General features: G+C 39.4%; 1 protein-coding gene across 8 annotated transcripts in view; it reads left to right on the forward strand.

The window, feature by feature from the left end:
• Positions 1–26,468, forward strand: part of mid2 (midline 2) — a 165,281-nt gene that overhangs the window by 125,895 nt on the left and 12,918 nt on the right. For all 8 annotated transcript variants that reach the window (XM_082505666.1, XM_082505664.1, XM_082505667.1 and 5 more), the window contains 4 exons: positions 4,159–4,307; positions 7,102–7,229; positions 8,175–8,318; positions 16,457–16,618. In XM_082505666.1, the coding sequence (XP_082361792.1) occupies positions 4,159–4,307; positions 7,102–7,229; positions 8,175–8,318; positions 16,457–16,618 (583 nt within the window). The remainder of the gene's footprint in view (positions 1–4,158; positions 4,308–7,101; positions 7,230–8,174; positions 8,319–16,456; positions 16,619–26,468) is intronic.

Below are 26,468 nucleotides of genomic sequence, written 5' to 3' on the forward strand. Positions count from 1 at the left end.
ACAGATACACATTTGGCTCTGTGTGTGCGTGTGTGTGAATGTGTGTGTGTGTACTCATGCCCATGTGTATATGGGTGGTTGTCCCGTCTCTGACCATGAATAACCCTTCCAGAGGTGAAATTTTAAGTGCTTGTGAAGGATCCAAGGTGGCAGAGGAGCTTCATAGAGAAATTTCCCAACAGTTAACACAAAGACTAAAATAGGTTTGTGTGTGTGTGAGACAGAGGAGTGTGTCGACAATGAATGCAGACAAAGAGCAAGGTTTGTTCTCCTGAGAGTCTGTGCCTGTAAAAGGCTCTCCAGCTGAAGGTACAGCGGTCAAATGTAGGAAGCCCGTATGCATCACTTTGAAAAGTCAAGGAAGATGAATCAAATGCGCCTTGACTAATTCAAATGTGTAGAAGAGAGCAAAGGATAAGATGAATATTGATATTTTACACAGCGACATTGCTACAAAAACACGGCTCATATTATACATTTTATGAGCAAAGTACTGAGATGGCTTCCTGTTGAGGACAGTCTCATAAAGGAAAGTGTTCAGAGGTGACTCTGCAACAGAATAACCGGATTATACAGGCTTGATCATGGTGAGCAAGGTGCTCCCATTCTCTCTCTTACTTCTTCATAATGAGGTCTGTATCTTGCAGAGGAGACTCAGCAGTCATACTTAATCTCTCCCAGCTCACACACACGCACATAATAAAAAACAACAAAAAAAACCAGACTATTCCCACGGCCGGGTTTCTGTTTGTGTGTTTTTGTCATATGACTTCCTGTCTTCCAAGCATCTATTCTGCCGCTTTTCCGTTATCTTTTCTTGAAAACTGTTCAAACTCCAAGGATTAACAATGCAAAACTCTTTTAGTGTTACATACTAGCTTTTTTTTAACAGAATTTTTTTTTAACGATCTCATGGGTCATTTGAACTTCATTTTAAAAGCTTATGCCTGGTAGGGACTCATCATAAAAACAACAGCATTACTGTTGTTGGCACCACTTAAACAACCTGTCTCTGTGTTTATGTGATAAGTGCCTCTTGTGAATGTGCAAATATAACATTTGTCTCTCAGAGCCAGGTCAGGATGGATGGTCGACCTTACAAAGCCTTTGGCTTTGGCCTGTTTTCAGTGCTGTGGTTTTGTTTATTCTATTTCTTTAAAAGCAAATCAAGGCTGTAAAACTTTAAGGATCCACATCCAAAATCTAGTGACTGATGGCTGGTCATTACTTGTAAAATAGCGCTTCATGCTACCATGACTTACAGATGACATATATTCCCACAGCATCAGCTGGATTTATCTGTTGTTGAGATTCTGTCTTTTTGTATGCAGTCATATCCTGGTTTCATCTACTTTCAATGATAAACAGTATGAAAGACTGATGAATTTGTTTTAATGGCCACCAGGGGATTATAGCTGTAGCTGCAAAAATACCTACAGAAGACTATTTAGTAATTTAACCATTATGCCACTGCTAAATGTTAGCTACAAAAATATGTTTTTCAATCAACTGGAGTGAGAGAAAACATATTATTTTTATAAGCCATTAATAACACATTGCTTTGTTTTCATATCTATGATTGCACTTTAAGAAAATTCAGCCTCTGAAAAAGTTTTGACTCAGTAAAATGATAAAAAAAAACCCAACTTTAAATATTGTAGCATCACCTCATAAGTATTAAAATTATATTAGAAGGTTCATTTTCAGCTTTAAATCACGAACTGTAGGCTTCGCACAAAGTAAGAGACACACACACGAACACACACTCAGACCGTGCCATATTGTCCATTATTTTGCAGGAGAGAAGTAATCATCTCTAAAATTGTTGTTTGCGGCCTATGTTGCCAAATAACAATTCATCCTTTAAACCTCCTCTCGCTTCTCCTCTCTTTGCAGTCAACAACCTGCTCAAATGTCATTTTTAGTGACAAGAGATTATGGCGGACTTAGTGCAAGTGCAGCTGAGATGTCAGTTGAAAACTCCATTAAGACTCCAGCTTAACGAGACTTCTAAAGCAGCAGCAGCAGCTTTTCCAGCAGCGAGAAGGAAAGTGGACTTTAGATTCCATGAAAACTTTTGATGGTGACCTTTTAGCCATGTGAACTTTAGTTTTGTTTAGTGTTAGAGAGCAGCACGGTGGCACGGTGGTTAGCACTGTTGCCGCACAGCAAGAAGGTCCTGAGTTCAATTCCACCATCAGGCCGGGGTCTTTCTGTGTGGAGTTTGCATGTTCTCCCCGTGTTTGCGTGGGTTCTCTCCGGGTACTCCGGCTTCCTCCCACCGTCCAAAGACATGCAGCTTGTGGGGATAGGTTAATTGATTAATCCAAATTGTCACTAGGAGTGAATGTGAGTGTGAATGGTTGTCTGTCCCTATATGTTAGCCCTGCGACAGACTGGCGACCTGTCCAGGGTGTACCCCGCCTTTCGCCCCATGACAGCTGGGATAGGCTCCAGCACCCCCCGCGACCCTGAAAAGGATAAGCGGAAGCGAATGGATGGATGGATGGATAGTGTTAGAGATTCAAATTAGCCTTAGCCTGAAATTATGATGCGTTCAGTGCATTAAGAGACTTAACTTCATTCTTTGCCTTTAGATTCACAGATGATTTATTTAATCATTTAACAACACTCCACGCTAAAGCCGGTATTGAATTCTACAGTTGCCTCTTGCTGGCAGTCTCAGCGCTCACAAAGACCCTTTGTTTTGGTTTGTTTTGGTTTTTTACATCAAACTAAGTTCATTTCCAGGATCAGGATATGAGCAGCAATAAAGATAAACAGATTACTTTCATTTCAAATTTGCTCATCGTGGTTTTCCTTTTGCTCGGTGGGAAATGACATTAAAGCACACACGCTAACAAATTACAGTGAAAAGGACTTTACAAACCGTGCTTGTGTCTGAATCCTGACCCGACAACGTGACCTGACTTGATTCGCACAGCATGATGCTTTGTGATGAAAATGAAGCAAATTATTATGTGGTCCAAAATCAGCAGTTTCCTGTTTGTCTGCGCTGCTACATTTGAATCATGCGCACCACGTGAATGCACAGTAGATGCGCTTACAAGGTGCTTAAAAGACGAGCTCGATGTCTCTTTTGTTTGGTAAGGTAGGAGGGAAAGAACTGTGACTTTTACAGCCAGTAGTGTCTCATCCATTTCCTGTCAGGCCTCGTTTCACAGTTTTTAAACATGGGTATGTATGCACAGACTGGTGCCCCTCATCCAGTGACCTAGAACTATCTGCCCTTTGATTGTGCAACATGATATTAAGGTCAATGTGAGCATAGATCCAATGGGCTCACTTAAACTCAGGCCCTCTGCTTCTTTTTCTCCTTTTTCCTGTTGGTGCATGTCTCAGATAACTGTGTCTATGACTGCGTTTCTGTGTGGACTCCATAGTTTTATTGTTTTTTGTGAGTAGATAAACATCCTTAATCATAAACTCTAATGTCATCTGCTAATTGCTTCTGCACGTTCAGATTCTTCTGTGGATATAACATTTGATCACGCTCGGTCGTATGTGTTTGAATATCTGCGTCTGTTTTTCTTTGGTTATAAAACTTCAGTTAACTCTGCAATATGGAAAGTTCACCGAGCAAAAATCATCTGAGAGAGTGCTGTCTTTGTGTCAATAATGTGTGCCGATGTGGGAAGCAAAGCACAATTGGCTTTTTTTAGTTACTGTCAAAATGAATTTAAAAAATCCACCAAACTGAAATTATTGGAGTGCAGAGGAGGGCTCTTTTTTCTCTTTTTTTCTTTTTTTTTGGATATAGAGAGAGTTTTGAGATCCTTTTTTCCTGAATTTTTGCAGTGGAAGGCACACAAGTTGCCCTGAGCAAATAGAAAGTTATTTTCAGTCCCAGAAGATGAACATAGAAGATCAATAACACCAGTGAACTACTTTTGTCTAAGTTTTGGAGATGGGGATTAGAGACATAGAGTACGTGTCAAGATTCCCGCATAGTAAAAGAATGTCGAATGTTTTACTAGACCAGGTGCTGGCAATGTCGTCTGTGTTCTCTTAGCTAAATGAAAAATTTAAAAGTCGAGTTATCGAGAAGGGCGATGTATTCCTTCAAGGCTCACAGTGTGCAAATGAAAACGAACCGCGTGTGTCGTAACGTGGCAACGTGTGCTTTGTTTGTTCCAGGTGATGAAACTGCGCAAGTTGGCTCAGCAGATTGCAAATTGTCGCCAGTGTTTGGAGCGCTCCAGTGCCCTGATCACACAGGCTGAGCAGAGCTTGAAGGAGAACGACCACGCCCGCTTCCTTCAGACTGCCAGAAATGTCGCCGAAAGGTAGGTGGAGCGGCGCACCGACTTATACCACCTGCCTGTTGCAACAATATGCTAATTTCACTTCATTATAGCTATTAATAGTCCAGACAAGTGGGAGGCTTTTGACAAGTCATCCTGACTGGGGTTTTTGTCTCGCTTTTTCCGTGTGGAGTTGTGTCATCTTGTAGCAGGCTGCATGATAGTTGTCAGAGTATTTGGCAATAAGTCTTTGACTCTTTAAATCCAAACCTCTGCCCTACAATGAGTTTTCGATTTTTACCTCTGTGAAATCCACTTGAAGGGGCTGCTGGTGAAATCAGCATTTTATCAAAAGTCTTTGGCTCTTGCGATCAATGTCAGGCCTCTGTTGAAAATCATCTATCATTTAAGGGCCAGCTCTGCAGTTTTCCTTTCAACCCTCGCACTTCTGTAATACCCTCATTCCTTCGTCGTCCTCCTCCTGTAGATATTTTGCTCTGTCTCTTTCACAAAGACCTTTGCAAAAGCCACGGCTAGCACACTATCTTTTATTTGGCCTCGGCTCCACTTTTCTTTCAACCACCTGGCCGTGCGCTTTATTGACTGACTGGTTTCTCTTTACTGAGGAACTGAAGTCTTAAGGACTAGTGCTGATCTGTCCTCCACTCTGCACTGCTGTGTAACCCTGCCAGCACTGTGGTTCTGGCTGGCTCCTGCCACAGACAGCTCACTGATGCTCAAAGCAGAAGTAGGCACAAGTTTCCACAAAGCAGAGGTGTGGACTCGAGTCACATGACTTGGACTCGAGTCAGACTCGAGTCATTAATTTTATGACTTTAGACTTGACTTGAAAAAATGTTCTAAGACTTGTGACTTGACTTGGACTTTTACACCAATGACTTGGGACTTGAATTGGACTTGAACCGGTTTACTTGAAAAGACTTGATATTTTACCCCAAATATAAAATTTAACATGCATATTATATAGAGATTGAAAATGTGACGTCATTCACGGGTAGAACCGCAAAGGATTCTGGGAACTCGTGGCAAGAGGTACTAGCGCACGCAGGCTTTCAATTAAAATCAGTTACACAGCGATAAAAAGAAACACAAAAATGTCAAGAAGCCGTTGTATTATTAACTGCAATAGCCGGTCGCATGACAGCCACGGGAAGCCGACGGGTAAAGAGATCGGTTGTTATCGGATTACGTCGTTGAAGAGAAATTGTTCAAGCCATGTTTCCGAAGTAACAAAGACGCTATGGATGGCCTGGATTGCAGCCATTCAAAGATCAAATATAACGTCCCAGAACACTCCAGCTCACAGGTTAGTCTGCTCCAAGCATTTACACGAAGGTCAGTATTTTTTAGTACTTAATACGTCATTTTCATAACATAATTAGTGATATAGGTTACAAGCAAGTCTGGCGCTGAACAGAAATTGTCGCGCTATGCTCCTTTGTTTATTGTGCATAAATAGTGAATTGTCCTGACACAATATTGCGTTTCGCTTCTGTTATTATGGTACACTGACAAAAACATATACTTTTATTCACAGGATAAAACAGGTTTTTTGTATCACTAATTGCCCAGTACGATTACAGCATACAATATTGTTGTCACTGCTACATTTCTGTGATGGGTACCAGAAATTATTTCCACTACTAATTAATTACCGTTGAGCTCAAAGGTCCTATTAATAAACGGTTAAGGAATGTGTATTTATGAAGACGATTTGTGAGACTGGTAAACTTATGATACGTACGATGGTCTTTCGTTCTACACGGTGCATTTCAAGGTCCTGCACCCATCTGTCGGTAAACTGTACCTGGGCTTGTTGCAGTGACCGGAAGTTACTAAACTTCATGAGTGTATGCACTCACTCCAAGAACCGTATAATTATAAATATGCATATAAATATGCTAAGATGAGATAGCTGACTTCATCTAACTAGCAAATGTTGTCCAGGCTACGTTGGTGATACAGTTTTTTTTTTAATGTGTATGATATTTTTGTCATGCGATTTTAAAGCCGGTGTTGTGCAACACCGGTCCTACAACCGCATCCAAGAATAACATGCAGCTTATCTCAGAACTGTCGGTGAAAATTATTCTTGGAGCTAGGTTTAATTGAGCTGCATTTTAAAGAGGTGCAATTTCACAATTTGTGTATATTTTCTAAGTTCACTATTTTGTCATGTGTTGAGAAAAACACAGATTTTAAAATTACATGGTCTAATATTTACATTTAGCATAACTGCAACATTATTTTTTCGTTTTTTTTTTAAAGACTCGAAAGGACTTGAAATTCAAAGTTTCAGACTTGTGACTTGACTCGGACTTTTACACCAGTGACTTGAGACTCGACTCTGACTTGCCTGACATTACTTGAGACTTGACTTGAGACTTGAGGATAAAGACTTGAGACTTACTTGAGACTTGCAAAACAATGACTTGGTCCCACCTCTGCCACAAAGCTGTAGAGACTGTAGAGTAAGTCTGTCAGTGCATGTCTGCTTTGAGTGTGTTTTGACAACACCAAGGCAGACATTCTGAGTTGGATTGGATGTAGACATTTATTCTGAGACTATGAATTTCATGTTTGTATTCTTTTAAATTTTTTCCCCTCTCTTGCCCTTTTCCGTGTCACTAATAATGTCTACCACCTCTCTCCTCTTGCCATCTCACCTCACTTCTCTGCTCTTATTTTTCCATCTCTTCATCACCTCCCATCTTTTCCTGCTCCATCCCTCTTTTCCTCGTCACCTCATCGGACCTCTCATCCCTCCTTCTCTACCATTTACTTTGCTCGCCCCCATGTCCTGACAACTCAAAAGGGTTGCAATGGCCACGGCCTCCTCGCAGGTGCTCATCCCAGATGTCAACTTGAACGAGGCGTTTGACAACTTTGCTCTTGACTTCTCCCGAGAGAAGAAGATTCTGGAAGGACTAGATTACCTAACAGGTATATTCACATCCTGTCAAATCTGCAGTAGATATGTTAACAGTCGTCCTGCTGCTGTCTTGGTTTTGTTTTTGTTTTTGTTTTTTTGATTCACTGTTTCAAAGAACAAAACTGTTCTCTATAAGTTAAGAAAACTATCCAGCCTTGTCACATAAGCCCTTTTCAGACATGGAAAACACAACTTTGCTGACTTATTCAATTCAATTTTATTTATATAGTTCCAAATCAAAACAGCAGTCACCTCAAGGTACTTTACATTACACTGTCTTCCTTTCAGACAGAAAAGTCATCTGGCCTTAAGGAGCAGCAGATTAACTCAACAAATGCTCATGCTTTCTATGACAGTTACAAAGTATAAATTATCTAAGATTGTGTTGGACAAAAAAGCACAAAGGAAGCTTTTCTAACTCTGCTCTATTTCCTCATACATTGTTATCTTGTACTTTGATCTTTGTGAACCCTGATCTCATATGCCATCTGTTTTTGGATGTCAACACCCTCTCTTTAATTAAAGTCTTCATTGGCCAAAACAAAACACAGGCTCACACCTGTTCAGAAGTTGTGTTCGTTTGTGTGCTATATGGCTCCATGCTATTCAGACTTCTCCACGTTGAATGGGCTGCCTAAATATTAATAGGTCAGACCAAGAAAGGGTGTGATCACGATCTTTACAAAAGTGACCGGGGTTTTCATTCTGACACAAAGCCAACACATTCATATGCCCTCAGATAAATGAAAACGAATGTCTGAAAGACATTATGAACACACAAAACTCCCCTTTAGAAAGACAATTACCTCGTGTCCACTTAGTGTCAAATTCAAGTAGTAAAAAGTTTATGCAGCTGTTGAGACGTATTATATTTCTGAGAATTAAGACAAAATGACTTGATGACGCTTTCTAACATTTATTTTATTTGATCGTGTTCTTGTTTCCTCCACACGTAGCTCCCAACCCTCCATCTATAAGAGACGAGCTGTGCACCGCCTCCCACGACACCATCACTGTTCACTGGACGTCTGAGGACGAGTTCAGCGTCACCTCCTATGAGCTGCAGTACACGATCTACACAGGCCAAACAAACTTCATCAGTGAGTAACACACACTCAATAGAGGGGAAGAGTAAAGAACAAGGCAGAGCAAACTCATTGGACATGATGCTGTCTCACAGTAACAAGGTCCTAGGTTCAAATCCACCATGTTCCAGGTTTCAGTGTTCTCCTCACGTCTCTGTGGGCTCCCCCTGGATATTCCAGCTTCCTCCCACAGAACGAAGTGGGGTTAGGTTATTTGATGATCCTAAATTGGTTGTCTGTGTTAGCCCTGTGACAGATTAGTGACATGTCCGGGGTCTACCCTGCCTTCCAACCACCCTGAATTAAGTGGAGATTATGGATGAATGGATGCTAACTGAAACTGAGCAAAACTTTAGGAGTCCCATGGATTTTTGCATTCTCTCACGTAGAACCATCCACAGTTACTTTCTCCCCCAACCATTTTTCGGATGAGAGGGGACAGCTGACATGCTGCAATAGTTTTAAATCAATTTTATTGGCTGACTTTTTACTAGTCCCCCACATCTGAAATGAATCTGGTGCCACTGGCTGTCACATAGCCCTCCCATTGTTTATGCGTTTCTTTTCATGCACTGTGCATGATGCACTTCACTTGACTTTGACAACTTCTCTTCGACTGCAGTTCTATGGACCACTGACTGCACGATACTTTCACGGACTGCTTCTGCTCAGGCTGTTCATTCTGTTGCACTTCCTTCCTTTTGCTGTTGCCTAGCCACCAGCTCTAATTTCTTCTCCATTTAGTTGCATCCTCAATTACAGCCCGTGTTTGTAGCCTGGAATTGTGTGACCCTGCTGCTGTTGTGGTATTATAAGAATCGTCTAGTTTTTATCATAAAATATATATAAAATGTACATCTATCTACACAGAAGCACTAAGCAAACCATTTTCACTGACCTCTCTTCGGGTTCAAGAAACAAAGCACTGCAATCATTTCAGCATTACTTAGTCTTATTTTGATATGTTCAATATTTTATACCAGCTGTGTTGGATAACCTGGATTTTTTTTTTGTCTTTTTTGTTTTCCATACTTGTATTTTTAGAGAGATGGAGCTGAGTTATCAAGAGTACTCATTATAAAATAGGCCATACAGTGCATACTGTAACACAAGGGGATGCCTGAGAGAGAATCACATATTTTTTAAGCAGTGTGAAAACTCAGCAGACACAAAAACTGAAGATCATAGCTTCACAGTTTTAACCTTCCCCATTAATCCTCAGTACCCCAATCCCTGTATGAGTACCATATTTTTTATTTCAGGGCTGTAACAGTACAATGTACTTGTGATATTTCCCAAACATTTATTCTGCTAGCAGATCAAAGTCGGCAAGAATCAAACAGATTTAATCTAACTAAACACGACCATGATGAAAGTGTTTTGCTTTCAGTGCTTTTCCCGTTAGATATGAATTGCAATTACTAGAGGTGTTTTATAATAGAACAGAGATCATACTGCAGTTTATAAGAGCAAATGCTTAGTTTTCAGAGCAAATTTCAATCCACTATCACCGTCACGTGGCTGACTCAGCAGGCTCCTAATTCTAGTATTAAAATCTGAAATATTACCTTCTTTTCCTGGCAGCTTTTTCTTGACCTCATCTAAAAACATCATGAGATCAAGTAAAGGCTCAATGACAGGTGTGTAGGAGAATTGGTGAGGATTTAAAATGTGGTGCACAGAGTATCGGGCCGCACTTGCAGTAACAATGTTGAGAAGATGGCCAAATAGGCGAGAAAAACTAATGAAAAACATCTTTATTACAAAGGCTGGACTTTTACGGCCGGTCCTCACCCTGAATGTTTAGAGCCAAGCCCTAAATAATTCTGCTCCTGAATAATAAAGGTACCAAAAAAAAGCAATGCACACATTTCTGTATATGGTACTTTAACACTATCTTCATTAACAAATGGAGGGCTCTGGATCTGATGACAGATAATATTTGGTCTTCTTCTACACATCACACAGATTACACGCTGTTACGCACAGATTTCAGGTCTATACACTGGAATACTTTATAACAACTCACGTCTCCAGCTGACTCTCAACCTGCAGCACCACAAACAGGCAACATCAATTTCTATCAGAAGAATTAACCCTTGTATCAAAAACATATTGATTCTCCTTTTGCCTCCTCTCAGTAATCTGAATTGCCGTGCCGTTATCAGTGAGAAACGCATACTTAAGACCCGTGCTCAGACTGTATTATTTAGGTTAGCAGATTACATGCTTCCTCATCAGGACTGCTGGTTTTTGAGCCGTTAAGTTGCGCTGCTCTTGGCAGAATGGTAGTTATTATCAAAATGAACTGGCTGCATCTTTGTAAGTAGCACGCTATTAGTAGATCACCCTGCAATCACACTAATTTGACCTGCTTAGCCAATAAAGTGGAATAAAATGTATTTTCCTGCTGAGGAGCGCAACTCCTTTCCAGCTCCTTGGAAAGGACCCAAATAAAATTCCCTTCATCCATCCATCACAATCCCAGCAATACAGCAATGGACGTTACCAATGCAAACTGAGTTTTAAAGAAAATTAAACACATTTTGATCAAGCTCATTATCTTGAGAGCGTGCATTCTTCATGCAAGAACATGCAAGACTTCATACGACTTTTTGACAAGCAGCAGATTTTTATTACAGCAGCGACACAGTCATAGTTCACCAGTGCATTTAAAAGGATGTTTTTAAAAACTCAAAGTACATCAGTAGGTTATGGTATGCAATAGAACATGTACTTACTTTTAACATTTAGCTGATCTGCACCACTTTCTCAATTTTGATAAGTGTGTTCATGAACATTGAGATGATGCATCGTTTCCTCTCCTTCAATTAAAGATGATCCAGTGCATCCTCTGCTAAAGGAGGTAATAAAGGAAGCAATGAAGCTACTTTTCTTAGTATTTGTTTCATTTGGTCACCACACAGCTACTTCTGGGTCACTTCTCTCATTTAGGAACCAGGACTCAGAGCACAGGTCTTCTTTTTCTTCTTCTTCTTCTGAATCTTTTTGAATCCTTTAAAGTCAAACAGGCTGTCGTCCTTTTCAGGTTTTTACACTTAAACACGGTCTTTCCCTTCATAACATTATTGGGCAATTTAAGTGCACATATTCAAATGTCTTTATAGCAAAAGACAGCATGGCAGTAAAATGATGCAGTGATAAATTATGACACTATTGCCAGTAAAAATCTACATATTGGGACACAGGCAGAAATTATGCTTATTGTTTTATTTTCTAATTAGTTTCTAATCATTAGCTCTGTGACTGACTTGTTATAATGCTACTAGCAAATGACTAAAATTTGAGGCACCATTACATTAAATATAAATGTGTATTTTAAGGGGGTTTGAATGTTATTTAAAACATGTTAGTATTCAAGTGAGCAGTATTCAGTTTTTTGACATTTAAATGCAGAAATATATATATTATACCGTAGAATGACACAAACATAATATTCCTAAATGGGATTTTATGCATTTGTCTCCATCTAGCTTTTGTTTTCTAATCAGCATTATAACCGAATGGCTATCGCGACGTAAATGAAGTGAAAGAAAGGCCACTGCCAAGGAGAAAACAAACGGATGGACTGGTGAAAATCAGAGTGGATAATGGGTACATAGGGGAGGTGAAAACCACTTACTGATATGAGAAGGATGTGATTAATGTACATAATCGTGCACATTCAAGCACATACGCACACAAATACACACACAAACACCTGTGCCTCTCTAATCTTTTCATCTCCTCTTCTCTCTTCTCCTCTATGTGGCCTGACATTTCTCCATCTAACCATGCAACTTAAGTGCTCTAGCCATTTGAAACATCAGGATACATTTCAGCTATGATAGACTGAGTGACTCAGATATTCAGCCGTGTGCTGCCACAGAGTCCTTAGAGATTCGTAGGAGAAACTGAGAAATGGAGAAATTCATTTAGCCCAGTTTGCCACTTGAGTTTTTACCATAGTATTTTTCTCTAACTTTCCAAGTGGCTAAATGCTCCCACTTGAGTGCCATCCTGTCGCTCTCCTTTTTCTCGCCTGGCCACATCTTCAGACTTGGCCTTCCCATGAGGAGGAGAAGTGGGGTTGTGGTGCCTTGTGAACCCTGCCTTTGCAGGATCATCCAAGCAAAGCGGCAGAAAATAGAATCAGCAAGTGAAACCAAATACCATCTTGTGTGTGGCTGCTACCTGTGGCCCTCTGAAAGTTGTTGTGTCTAGTGCTGTTGACGAATGCGGGTGCCATCTGCCAACTGGCATCATGGATTATCCAGTTACACATTTACTTCCTCATAAATATTTGTTTTTCCATCTTGATTTTCAACCAGATTTGACTGTGAAAGTCTGCATTATCATTTTGAGGCTTGTCTGTGCATTTCTGTTGAGGCTCTTAAACACACTTAGTTGTACACTATTTTATTTTATCCTTTTTCATTATATACTACAACCTTCTAATGTCATAACACCTTGGAAAATATTGAGAGAATCAAGTCGGGACATTGCCGTTGCCTGTTCTCACATATAGCACCCATCAGCAACTCTTAATGCTTCAAGTGACGCCGTGCATGCCAGAGGCAGAACACGCAACACTCGTTGGCATGCTGTGAAATCACAGAACAGTTACTTGCTTTATTCTCACAGACGCACGTAAAAACATTTAATTACCGGTTCTTATGTACAGCTTGGGCAGTGTCAGGAAAGGTTCAGGGCTACAGAACATGGGTAAAACAGCATAAAAGGTCATAATAGATTTGCCATAAATGATCTTTTTACAGATATACATTTAGTATAATTCAATTCAGTTTTATTTATATAGCGCCAAATCACAACAACAGTCACCTCAAGGTGCTATATATATTAGACCCTACAATAATACATACAGAGAAAAATCCAATAATAGTATGAAAAACTCCCTTTTAACAGGTAGAAACGTCCGGCAGAACCAGGCTCGTGGAGGGGTGGCCATCTGCCGCGACCTGTTGGGGTGGGTCCTCATATTCCACATAATGCTGCTTTGCTTTTTAATAGTGTAAATAAATATCTGTCTTCTTAGAAAATAGGTAGTTAGTACCTTAGGATAGAGCCAGCTTAGTTTTTTCTAGTCTTTATGCAAAGCCTTTTACACCTTGGCTCTATCATCTGTGTGTACAGGAGAGTGGTATTAATAACTAATTATGAGTACAAAAACAAGTAGCTGTATTTCCTAATACACTTTCTTTGCGATATGAATAATATCTACCACAATTACACTTGCCTAAAAAGAAATGCAGCATCCGCTTTGTTTGGGAGTAGTAATTTCCTTCTTTCCCTCTGCTTCCATCTCCGCATGACATCAGCCACTTTCCCCGTTCCTGTCGCCGGTTTGTACTGTGTTTCTGGGAGGCCTGCCTGGTAATCGCGCTAGCAATATCTGCCTGCTGTCTCCCTCCGCCACCTGTTATTCATGTGTGCTCGTAAACATTGCCTGTGGTGAAATATTAAAATGATTATCACAGGTGAGAAGCAGATTCACAGTGGGCGCAAGGGAAGCCCAAAGTGCAGGGGTAAAAAATTGCGCTTTGTGCATCTCAATAGGGAACAGTTCTGAGATTGATCCACACCAGATCAGTCTTAGAAGTGATATAATACATTAAGAGTAAATGGCGATGAGATTTCAGTCACTGTAGAAGGCCAGTCAGACAATATTAACCTGTACAAGTAAAGTAAGATGAGCACACACGCACATACACACACGTATAGGGCTGTTTTATAAGAAATGAACAGAGGACTAAGACATACCCATGCAAGGACACAGTGAGACACACGCTGTCACCATTAACTTTATATTGCATCATCAAAGACAAACCCTATTCCGTTCCCCAGATATTTCATGTTGCTCTTCCATTCTCGTCTGCCTGCTTCCGAAAAAACGGCGACACAAACAGATGCACAGACATACTGTACATATACATACACAAGCTCTTGATGTCTGGATGCACAACGCAAGCTGATCTACTTCCTCTCTGTAGTCCCTCGCTTTCTCTTTCCCAAATGGCTCATTCACATACACCGCCACCATACTTTCCAAAGCTAGTGTCAAGAAGCTCCTTTCATTGGCAAAAGTAGCAATAGCATATTGCTGCGCACTGACCTAATTTTATTTAGCAAAAATGGAGAGGTGCTATAGAGATCAAAAGCTTTAAAAATGAAAAGCAGCGTGAAGTCCTTCTCTCTCATCTTTCCCATGTATCTCTTTCTGAAAGCCCACGTAACACTGTAGTCTACCTAATTTCTGCAGGATGCAGCCAAAACGACAGGTGGGTGGCATAAATTTTATGACAACAAGGGACAGCTGTCACAGCAGAACAACAGTCTTGATTTTCTTTTCTTTTTTTTCGAGTGAAACAGCAATAGGATTTCATTGTTAACAGTGCATGCATATTTGCAAATCTAGGATGAAATAAAACACATTTGCATGTAAAATGGATCGTGTACCTGGTGTAAAGGTGTAAATTAGGTTCTGTCATATTAAAGGAAGACGTGTCGCTTGTGCTTTCTTTGTCTTAGAAAAGCTTGTGTAAAAAATGTAGCCCCAACTCCCACTCCAGCCTTAAGAGTCCTCTCCCCTCATTCATTCTTAAAGGCACCTCACTTTTAAAGGCCTTATTTGCGTCCTGTGAAGTATTTATATTTACAATCAGACTCTCAGCCATTACTTATGCATGCTGTTTCCATCTTACTCAATAATTCACAATGCATCCTCACCAGATGGGACAAGGTAAGCATGGCCCAGAGAACTCTCTCCCTTTCCGTGTTTTTTATTTCCTTGTAATTTTGCTTTGGGAGGAAGGATGAGACAATGAAAAGGGTGGTTATTCTACTTTCAACTCTACAAATGTTAGGCTCAGCTGTGGTTCTACTAAACAAGATGCTTTGTTGGTTTTGGCAATGGCTTTTGGGGGTTTTTTGTCGTTGTTTTTTGGATGTGTTCGTAATTTCACAGTTCTTTGTATAAACTGCCTCTAAAATGTTTGCCCATAAAATAGAATTTCTGTATAGTCTCCAGTTGGCACATCTTGGTTTTATTATTCATGCTGTCAGTTCATTCATTTCATTTTAGCTATCGGCGTTATTAATACACTCGTGTTGTTCACAAGACCATGAAAGAGTGATCAGTTTTTGGGTTTCTGTTTTTTCCACGTCCTGTATGATAGCCTTTGGAAAAGGTACGCAATATAACATGTCACGCAATGTTCATGCATAAAGCGTAAGCACAGCAGCTCCAAACTTGGCATGTTTTGCAATATCCATTTTGCATAAATCAGCAATCCTCCCCTAAAATCCTCCAAAGCAGCTGCATAAATCTCACCTTGTGTTCAAAGTTGCCTATTTCATCTTTGAAATCAGGAAACATACCTTGATTACCACGAGAGTGGTAGGTCAGGTAATTGTGCGATAACAGTGATTTTAATGTGTTAAATCAATCCAGTTATTTCACGCTAGAGTAAAGCCAAAGGAGCTCCCCATTGTGGGCGATCAACTCTTTAGCTCACAGCCGACATTTCCTTTTTTTATCTTTCACAGTCGGCTACATCTCAGAGACTGAGAAGACTGTGTTTAGAAGCAGTTGACTGCACAGCTTACCTGGCATTACCAACTCTATACTGCAAGCTGCTTTAAATCAAAGTGCCCACCAAATAGGGTCGTGCTGTTACTGCCTGTGTTTCCATACATTTGAACATTAAAGGCAATGACAGTCTTTTGCCTTGAGGCGCTTACTTCAGAGATTTATATTGAGAGTACCTTGTTCGTAATGGCTTATAGTTTTAGCTTAGTGAACGCACAATATTGCCTCAGGGGAGTTTGTCATGCTAAACCTGATGTAAAAGTACTGTAATGGGATGGATTAGTATGTAGACATAAATGTTGCATAACATGGAGAGCCGTGTGGTCTCTGAGCTCCTTATTTGGGTGGGGATGACTCACTTGGGGGCTTTGAGGAAAAATAACCCTCCTCTGGTCGGAATTGAGAACAGATTTTACTCTTTTGAACATCACTGGAAAAAAAAGGTTCTTAGCAGGACACACTAACTCTGCTTACCTTAAAAGCGGCAACATAACCTTGTTACTAATGCTGTGTGTACTTGTGTGTGTCTCTGTGGCTCTGCCAGGCTTGTACAACTCTGCAGACAGCTGGATGATCGTACCTAACATCAAGCAGAACCACTACACGGTGCACGGCTTGCAGAGTGGCACCCGTTATATCTTCTTCGTCAAGGCTATCAACCAAGCAGGAAGTCGCAACAGTGAGCCAGCCCGCCTCAAAACCAACAGTAAGTGAAGGCACATGTTACACTTCTGCCAGCCTTTTCATGAATATTTACAAGCCGTGTTATTTGGGTTTGGATATTTAATACAGCTAAAAGTTTGCATCTCTCTCTGTATCATATGTGCAACATAATGTTGTCACGACTGAGTGTTTTTCCCAAAGGATTGTCTTTGATTTACAAGTGAGTGGCAGATTTGCTGCTGATTCAGAGCTAGTTTAGATTATTACATTGTATATGCATACATGAAAGGAGAAAGCAGCAAGAGTGCCAGCAGTGCCTAATGTATTTCTGTCACAATCACTCACTCACACTCAAAGCAATTCACTGTAGGCCATGCAATCTTCACTGAATAATTTTAGTCTAAATGTATGAACAGTTAAAGAAAAAACAAAAAGTATAATGTAAAAAAATTTAAAGGCATATTTCCAGAAGGTAGGCTTTCATCATTCTCTGATGTGGAGAATCAAAAAGTTGACAATTTTTCAACAAAAAGTATTTATGTCAAAAATGTGTTTGGACATTTCTTGAGTAGACATTTGATATTACGATATTCTTACAAGTGCAATTTCAAAAAAGTTGGTACTGTGCAAAATGTAAATATAGACAGAATTTAATGGTTTGCAGACCTCAGAAAACCATATTATATCAACAATACAACATGTTGGTAATATCGTTACCTTTTGGTGTGTTGACGCCATCAATTTCAAGAAATTGTAAACACTGTAAAAATGGAAAATTATGGCTTTATGACTGTACGTGTACATGTATATGAGTCACCTAGCTTAATTGTGCTCGGAATAGAAGGAGCCTGGAAAATGCTTCATACCTTCCTTGGTCAGTAGCGACTTGTTGGCTGTACATACAGACTTCATATATACATACGCTATGATGATTATCGTAAGATCTAAAATTAATCTCTGACTACATCGTCCATCAGCACAATACCACTACAAATTCTGCAAAATGACACAAAAAGTATCCTACATGGATAATGCTCTAGTAATAACACCACAAATAGTGTGATGGTAAGATTAAAAGTATACTGGGATATGGGTAAGGAATCCTCACACACTTATTTTAGCTTATAGAGTTCACATCCTGAATGGTTCGTACATAGAAGATAGAATTGTAACGTTTACTTATCACATTTTAGCCACTTTTTGTCAGCGTAGGTTTACTGTTATCACCCTCTCCCCACCAAAAAGTGTGTATTTAAGTTACAAGTATGTGCATACTTACTTTTTGAAGTATGTACATACAGTACTTTTGGTAGCAAGACCCTTGACAAGTATTCTGTGCTTTGACACACATTAAGGTGTACAAGTAGCTGAATTAAATAAACTGTGCACGAGAGAGCTTTTCCACGTTTTTCCTCTCCTACACACCTGTCAGATTACAGTGAGTTGTGCAACAGTACAACTTATTTTTACCACTGCAAATGTTACAGGGATTAAACCTGTAGTACTCTGAGCACCAACACCTCTGTCGCCAGTCTGTCGCAGAACTGATATGGCATCCTCCCTTCTTCTATAAATGTACTCGTTTTGTTCTTACCGCGTACACAGCAGTTGTTTTTCCTGCTTGGAGAAATTTCCACTGTTTTTACAAGACTGTTTAATTGTCGTCCTTCAGATTCTTCGTTGTTTCTCTTTTGTTTCTTTTCTCCTGTTTTCTCCCTGAGGTAGAGATTGCTGCTGTCAAAGCTCGCCTCAGACTTGAACTATTTTCCATTGCTTTAACATGCTTCTTTTTCCCTGTAACAGTACAAGCTAGTAAAAAAAATGCCGTTTTTAAGGTTAGCTAAATGTGAGCAAATAAACTTCATAATCATGTCATTATCATGCACTGATACTCTTTGGGGCATGTAAGGTTAGAGTCAACTTGAAGAGATAGAATAGTCTTAAAAATGCTTAACTCCTTTGGGACATGGGGGAAAAATATTGCCTTGCCAAACATTATGATGTGGTCACTGGTTAGAATTGCATGGGAACATAATTAAATTGTGACCACATTTTAACAATGCATGGCCACAACAGAATGTGTTGTTTACTGACCACACTGGATCAAGTCTATGCCACTAAATTAGGGCTGAACGATTATGGAAAATAATCTAATTGCGATTTTTTGCCCCAGTATTGCGATTGCGATGCGATATGCGATTATTTTTTAAGGTCTTTCTCTTCTGTATTATTAAACAAAGACAAGCAATACATCATATAGTATGGCCAATACTATATTACATTAATTTTAAACTGTTCTTTCCTGGAAGACAGACCTCTGTTATGATGACATGAGGTGATGCATGAATTGATGACTGACATTTTTATTTAACTTCTTCAATCACAACAGTATATTTGAACATACACAATAGTTTATTTTTAGCTTACAAACATCTGAGCATAAAGTGCTGACAAGGAACCCTGGTGTAAACATTAAAATGAAAGTCAGTACAATGTGCAGATTGCAGAAATATACATAAACAAAATCTGTGGCTTTACCACACTCAGTTTTTCGACATCTGTGAACTACTAGACTGTCATTCAATTAAAAAATAATATTAAATAAATAAAACTAATAAATAAAAAATACACACATCTTACTGATCTCTGCAGTCAGTAACATTACACATAAAGTGCAAACATAATAGCAATTGTATAAACACACACACAAACACGCCTTTAAAATTTAAAGGCGTGAAATTGGACGGTCTAGTTCTGATTAGCGTCACCGCTGTCTCGGTGGAGTTTAATAAACTCGGCCGTCTGCTTCTTGCTATCTAAAATATAACCAGACACTGGCGTAAATTCTCGACTGTCTCATACTTCTGTTTAATAAGTTTTCTGTTTGACGTTTAGTCAGCTGTGTGAAAACCAAGGAGGAACCCACCCGGGGGATTAATAAAGTTTTATTTTATCTAATCTAATAACTTTAATCTCAGCCAAACCGATTTACTCACGAACAAACAAAACACTGAAAAAAGCCCAACAATAACATTTTTAGGTTGTCTAAGTGACTTATATATTACGTTTAACCCGAGCAGCGAAAGTCCGCGGTGATCTGAAAATAATGTGCCGGGAGTTGTGCCGTTCTCGGCCGCATCAGTAACCCTCGAGCTCCCGGCTAGCTGTCGAGCTGGTGGGTAGCAGACGCCTCTGAAAACGTCGAAGCACTTTTGCAAATATGGGATATCTTGATAAACCGAGCAGATATTTGATGTTTACACAACTACTTTCTCGCCTGAAAATATGTTAAAAGTTTATTTTGTGACCCAGAAAGATTAGTATGAGTAATTTTAAAACTTAGTAGCGGCCGCCATTGCTGGAAACTGGAGTTTGGCTGGGCCGCGCTATGACTTCTGGGATATGGTAGGCCACGAAGGACACACCCGACCCATCCTTCAAATTCGGGGAAAAGGAGGACGCATTTGTCGGCTACATTCGGAGGAGTCTACGAATTTGGACAGCCTTCGGCGCGTCGCTGTGACGTAATCGGTCTACAAATGCGGCCTCAGGAGGATGCAGCCCATGAATTTGGACATGTCCAGAGTATAATCGCAGCCTTTGCGGTTAGAAAATTGCACTTGATCATGACGCGATATTATCGCAAATGCGATATATCGTTCAGCCCTACACTAAATAGACATTGTTAACATTTACTTGTCAGTACACTACACCAGGTCCAGTGACAAAACTAGTGACAAACACCACAGAGGTTATTTATTTGTATTTTAAAATAAACCACTATCCGTAGTTTGTAAGTAGCTGTTTCTGTGTGGTTCCTGCTGATTTTGAGTGATTATTGTGAGTGGTCTAAACATTTATTCCAGATAATAATTTTGTGTACTGACAGTCTTGTTTAGTTTTACACCTAGATCTGATTCAGTGTTCTCTAGCAGTCTGGATTTATTGATGGATTCTGTGACTATTTTTTCCTTTGCTGAAGTCTTACAGCACCAACCTCTCTGTAATGTGGGGCTTCTTGGTTGCACTGCAAGCTACAATGAATGTCAAATTTAAGTCCCCTCTAGAGGCTCCCATATCAAGTGATAAGGTAATATGTTAGTGCTGCTTGACAACAACCATGATGAATATTGCAGGGTATCATCATAATTTATCACTAGTTCAACTCAAAGATGAATCAATCTTAACATTCCTCTTTTAAAAACAGTAAAAGAGATGTCATGGCTGTATCTACAAAGTCACATCACCCACAGTCTATTTTGCGGGAATATTCATCAGGTTCAGCTGTGGCATATAATAAGTTAAAACCTCAGTGATATCGCTAATTTAGGATGTGCCCCAGGGGTGCTCAATAAAATTTTAAAATCAGTCTAAAATTGCAGCCGAAGTGCAGTGAAGCAAAAATGCAGCTGATATGCCAGCTCATTTCAGCCTATGCCGGGAGTGGTTTTTAGGATTAACTGTCATCAGGATACACTTGGAATATATAGGCATAGTTAAGGTTTGAACCTTTTTTACTTTATGTCACTGATTTAACATATTTTAGTATTAAGTATTCGTCTTAGCAGGCTTCTAGAAAGCACTATCACCCTCCTCACCAGCATATCCTTTTTTCCACTGTATGAGCTACTGCCATCTGGAAATTTCCCAGTTTATTTCAGTTCAGTAAAGCTTTATTGACATGATATGGTCAGAGATTGTCTATTGACAGTTTACAGTAATCTTTTTATAATACATGAAATCTCTGTTTGTTTGTCAACTCTTCCTGCATGATCAGGAGTTGAGCAAGGCTCCCTGAAGGTTCTCATCTATATCAGAAACTACAACATCAAGCGTGTTGCCTAGCAACCACTTACCAACAGGCTAAAACAATCCACTTGTTGAGTTTTGAGTTTATGCACTTTCGACGACTTATAAAAGCATACAAGGATTTTTATTTCACAGCAGTGACATTGAGATATGATGTGATCTTGTTGCCTAGCAACCTACCAATAAACTAAAAAGACCCAAATATAATGTGCATACACAAATACCACCTCAGGAAATCATTTTTATTTTGCGACAACATCTAATTTTTTCATTATGCATCATGTTGCCTAGCAAACACCTACCAGTGAGCTAAAATCACAGTCTAAACTATACTGTACTACACATAGTGAATAATTTTAAAATACCTATATTTAAACAATAGTGTACTGACTACATAAAAAGTTGTGATATATGTAGTAAATACTGGTTTTATGGTTGACATTAAAGAGAATCATGCCTGGCTTTACTAATAAACTGAGGTCAAATGCATTATGTATATTATATAGATATATGTATACTCTTAACCGTATGAACAGAATAGTAAGTCACCATGAGCTCTCATGTAAGAAACAGTCAGACCCACCCACACATAAACGAAATCTCTGTCCACTGCCTATTACCATACATATTTGCCACTACAGCGTAGTGCAAGATAGCACACGACAAAGTATATCATATGCATTAGTATAATGCACTACATAGGCTAAAGCTGTAGTTTAGTGCAATATTGAATGATTTTCTCTCTCCCCCTCTACCCCCACGCTGTCATTCTTCCTCTCCTCTGGCAGCCTGTGCTATCAGGGGAAAGAAGCTTGTCCACCCACAGCCAACAGTGGTTGAGATTCTGAGTCGGTGATTGGCAACCAGCATTTCGTTCTGCTGTAATGGTTTAGACAAGCCATCAAAATAACAAAAAACATTAATATTTTTATCCATGATTGAGGTTTTGTGGTTTTCATTATGACACCTGTGTTTGTGTCAGCCTCTTCACATGTTTTTGTCCCTCATTCTCCCTCTCCTCTCCCACTTTATTTTTGGCAGAAGAATTGGTATTGAGATTACAGAGCCTCACTCATCTGTTCTGGTGAAGTCGAATAGTGATTTTGGATTAAAATGGGTCACAACAAAACCGATCACAGATATCTCACTTTGACAAGCTTATTAGAGTTTTTTCCTTCTGACTGCTGCTCTGTGGGCTCAAGTAGCAAGCTTTTTGAGCTCAGAACTTGCACTTGAAGTCTCTTTTTTGTCTGTGACTAGATTGGAAGGTTTAGCTGTCTCAGTATTTTAGGATGAGAGGATCTGGGGGCTTTTAACCTAAGCTCATCATATTTCAGGCAGAGGGTTGCAAGCAAAGAGCATTTTGACATGTAGCACTACCAGATACTATAAAGTCATGCATCACAATCCTGCCTTTTCAACAACATGACTCCTTAAATTGCTGCAGATCATATTTGGGATTGCAGCAACTCTCAAACCTCAAAACAAGGTGAATTCCCGAAGATATTAATAGTTTTAATAATTATAACAATTTAAATTTTATGAACTGAAACTAACAAATATGGTACACAGACTCAGAGAGCCTAACTAAATGTGAACAAGTTTCCTAATAAGCACAGATGTTGACTTAATCGCAAGCAAATAAACTGAATAAACTCGTCTTATTTGACCTCAGAGGACACAAATTGCAATTTAATGCAAAGCACTGAATGCATAAGGAAATGCTTAATATATTACACCAATTACCATCACAAATTCTAAAAGACATTTTATGGGAGCTGATCGTGTTAAAATAAAGTGAAGGAATTCGACATGGCCTTTGTTGTTTTTTTCCGTTTGTTAAGGTCTTTTTTTGTTATGCAACAGCTTGTTGTGGCCTCAAACTTTTCATGTTCCGCTTTTGTGTCCCTCTCTAACCCCTTTCTTGGCACGCTGGCCTCTGTTACCCCTGGCTATGGCATATGATCGCCTCGTCTGGAGTCTATTTTTCAATCTTTATGCCATCTGTCAAATAATCTCAGAGGTCATGCTTATCCTTTTTTTTTTTTTTTTTTTTAAAGATGATACACCTTTCAGTCTTAACACTGGGCAGCCCTACAGGTATTAGCACCAAATACTTTAAACATTTGTTTTAAAGTCTTCTTCGTATTAAAAGATATTCAAGAAGTTGGATTATTATGTTAAATTGTTTTTCGGGAATCTTGAAAATTTAGGCTGTATTGTGGTGGAATCCAGGAATAATAAAGGAGCATTTCACCAGTTTTACTACACTACTATGGCATAAAAGTATGTAAAAATAAATAAATAGTATTTGCGTACTGTATAAATCATTTTGTGGCTCCGGTGGGAGATGTTTAAAAGCATATAAACTGCTTCATGTGATCTCATTAGGAGCTAAAAAAATTTTCATCTTTCATCTTACCAACAGCTCTCTGTAGTCCAGTCCACATTTCCGCCTGAAGCCAGCATCTTGAAGCTACTCAACAACATTTTACAATTAAAAAGGAGTAAAATAAGACACCTTCTCATTTTCTGCAACAGAGATTTCTATCTTTTCTTTTTTATATATATATACTACCCATCTCAAGTGTTCAATCTTTAAATGTTTTCATCCTTTTGAAATTCAGGTTGGCTTGATTGAGACAACGTTTAAAATCATGTCCTAGAGCTTTCACTGGCTTTTGAGGTCAGTCTAATAAAAGCTAAACCTCGAGTGCCTGAAAGTGAACAGTGGCACTAACGCTGGAGCATATGGAAGTATCACTTTGCTGTGGGATGCTCGCAGCCAACATGTGAAGTAACTCACAGCTTTTTGAATAACATATGAATTAAGCATGATGCTAAGAGGGGCATGTGCATGTACAGTACTGCGCAGAAGTCTTGAGCCACTCCTCATGTCTCCATATTTTTCTTCTAGTTTCTTTCAACTTTTCAAAGGGGTCTTGAGCAAAAGTGCTCCAGGCTTTGTGAAATTTTTCAGTTTCTCATTTTCAGTTCAGTCATTCTGTCTTATCATTTTTAGATGAAAGTGGGAGATTTTTAGTTTGTTAACAGGTGAAGAAATACATTTTAAACTTTCGTTTAAATCGGCGGCATGGTGGCACGATGGTTAGCACTGTTGTTGCACAGAAATAAGGTCCTGTGTTCAATTCCACCATCAGGCCGGGGGCTTTTTGTGTGGAGTTTCTGTGTTCTCCCCGTGTTCGCGTGGGTCCTCCCTGGGTACTCCGGCTTCCTCCCACAGTCCGAAGACATGCTGTTAGTGGGGATAGGTTATTATAGTGGAGAAGGGTTATTTGAGCAGTCAAAATTGCCCATAGGTGTGAATGTGGGTGCGAATGGTTGTTTGTCTCTGTGTGTTGGCCCTGTGACAGACTGGCGACCTGTCCAGGGTGTACCCCGCCTCTCGCCCTATGAAAGCTGGGATAGGCTCCAGCGCCCCCTGCGACCCTGAAAAAGATAAGCGGAAGCGGATGTATGTAGTAGGTCGGGAGGAAATTATGGCAGGAAGTGTCTACAGCTATCTGTAAACCACGGTTGAGGATATGTCATGGCTTCATTCTGTATTTTAGTCAGTGGTGTTTGAGAACTTGTCAAAACTGATGTAATTATGAACACTGAAAAACACCGTCACATTTTGATCCACCATCCAATATCATCTAAAAATCATCTGAAAAAGTGATAACAGTTTGCCTAAGAGAGTTCAGACTTTGTTGAAGAATAAAGGTGGGCATACCAAATCGTGACTTTAAAGCTTGTTAGAATTGTACAAACTGATTTTGCCTTATATACTAAATTTAGATGTATGTTTGGACACGTTTCAATAAATCACCGCACCTATTTCTCATTTTCCGACATATAAGAAAAAATGAAGGGTTGCTTAAGACTTTTGCGCAGTGCTGTACAAGCAAGTGTGCTTGTGTGACCTTTTAGTATCACAACTGTGCATTTACCTCAGATTGAACTGTGACCAGGTTTCTACATGACTGTCTTCAAAAAATGGAGGCAGAAACCTACAGAGAGAGCGTGTGCAAGTGGATGAAACGTGACAGATTGAGAGTGAGAAAGGAAGAGTGTTGGGTGAATAAAAGACACCAAATAGCTCTTTGCAGGGATGAGTGTCTGCAGATGTGAGTGCCCTCAGACTACTGCTTTTACCCAATAATACAACCCAGGCCTCAGCAACGTAGAGAGATGGGTAAAAGTGCAATATGCCAGTCCAGTTACACTTTGTAATTCTTCAATGGGAAACACATTCACTTTAAACAAGCACAGAGTGGTGTTATTTAAGTACAGAAAAAGCACGTTTTCTTTTTATGACTCGTATTCTTCACAGATATTTGCTTTACTGTTCTTTAATATATCTTTTATTTATTATAGAAAAAATTATGATAGTAAAATATTATTTTAAATTGAAGCATTTAGTCATTTAAAAAACATCTTTTTTGAAAACGACATAATAATGATTACATTTGTGCTTAAGCAAAAAAATATTTTTATGCATTTTTAAGCATTAAATTCAATTAAGTTTGCATTTCTGCTCGGTCACAATTTATTAAAGTTGTAGCTCACAAAACAACAAGAACCCATATTAATCCAGACTGCTTCTGTTAGGCGGTGCCCTGTTTGTGCATTTTTTTAATTGCCTGTCTGTCTCGGTAATGAATTCATGTCAACAAGAAGCAAAGCTGCACTCAGAGTATGAAGCAATTTGGTTATTTAGGACAGAGAACAGATTTAAATTTAGAATGAGTGGCTTTTTTGCATGTTATGTAGATTGGTCTTACAGTTTATCATGCAGTGCCTCTCTCTATCTGTCTGTGTCTGACTGTTGTTCCCATAGACAGTTGGAACGAGACGTCTGATTATATAGAACTGTAAGCAAATAAAGGCCCTACCACTTTCTTGATCTACGACCTTATTATTTTGCAAAAATGTAGTTCCAGTTAGAGTGAAACAGAAAATAAAGCAGGATATGCTCTTGAGTGTGTCTTCCTGGGTTTTTAAGTCAGATCTGCTCTTTGTCAAGTCAGGTTTTCAAACACCAGTAAAACACCAGTACACCCACAACCAAGATCCTCTAG

The sequence above is a fragment of the Aulonocara stuartgranti genome, assembly GCF_965226115.1.
Source record: "Aulonocara stuartgranti genome assembly, chromosome: 2".
NCBI classification, from domain to species: domain Eukaryota; kingdom Metazoa; phylum Chordata; class Actinopteri; order Cichliformes; family Cichlidae; genus Aulonocara; species Aulonocara stuartgranti.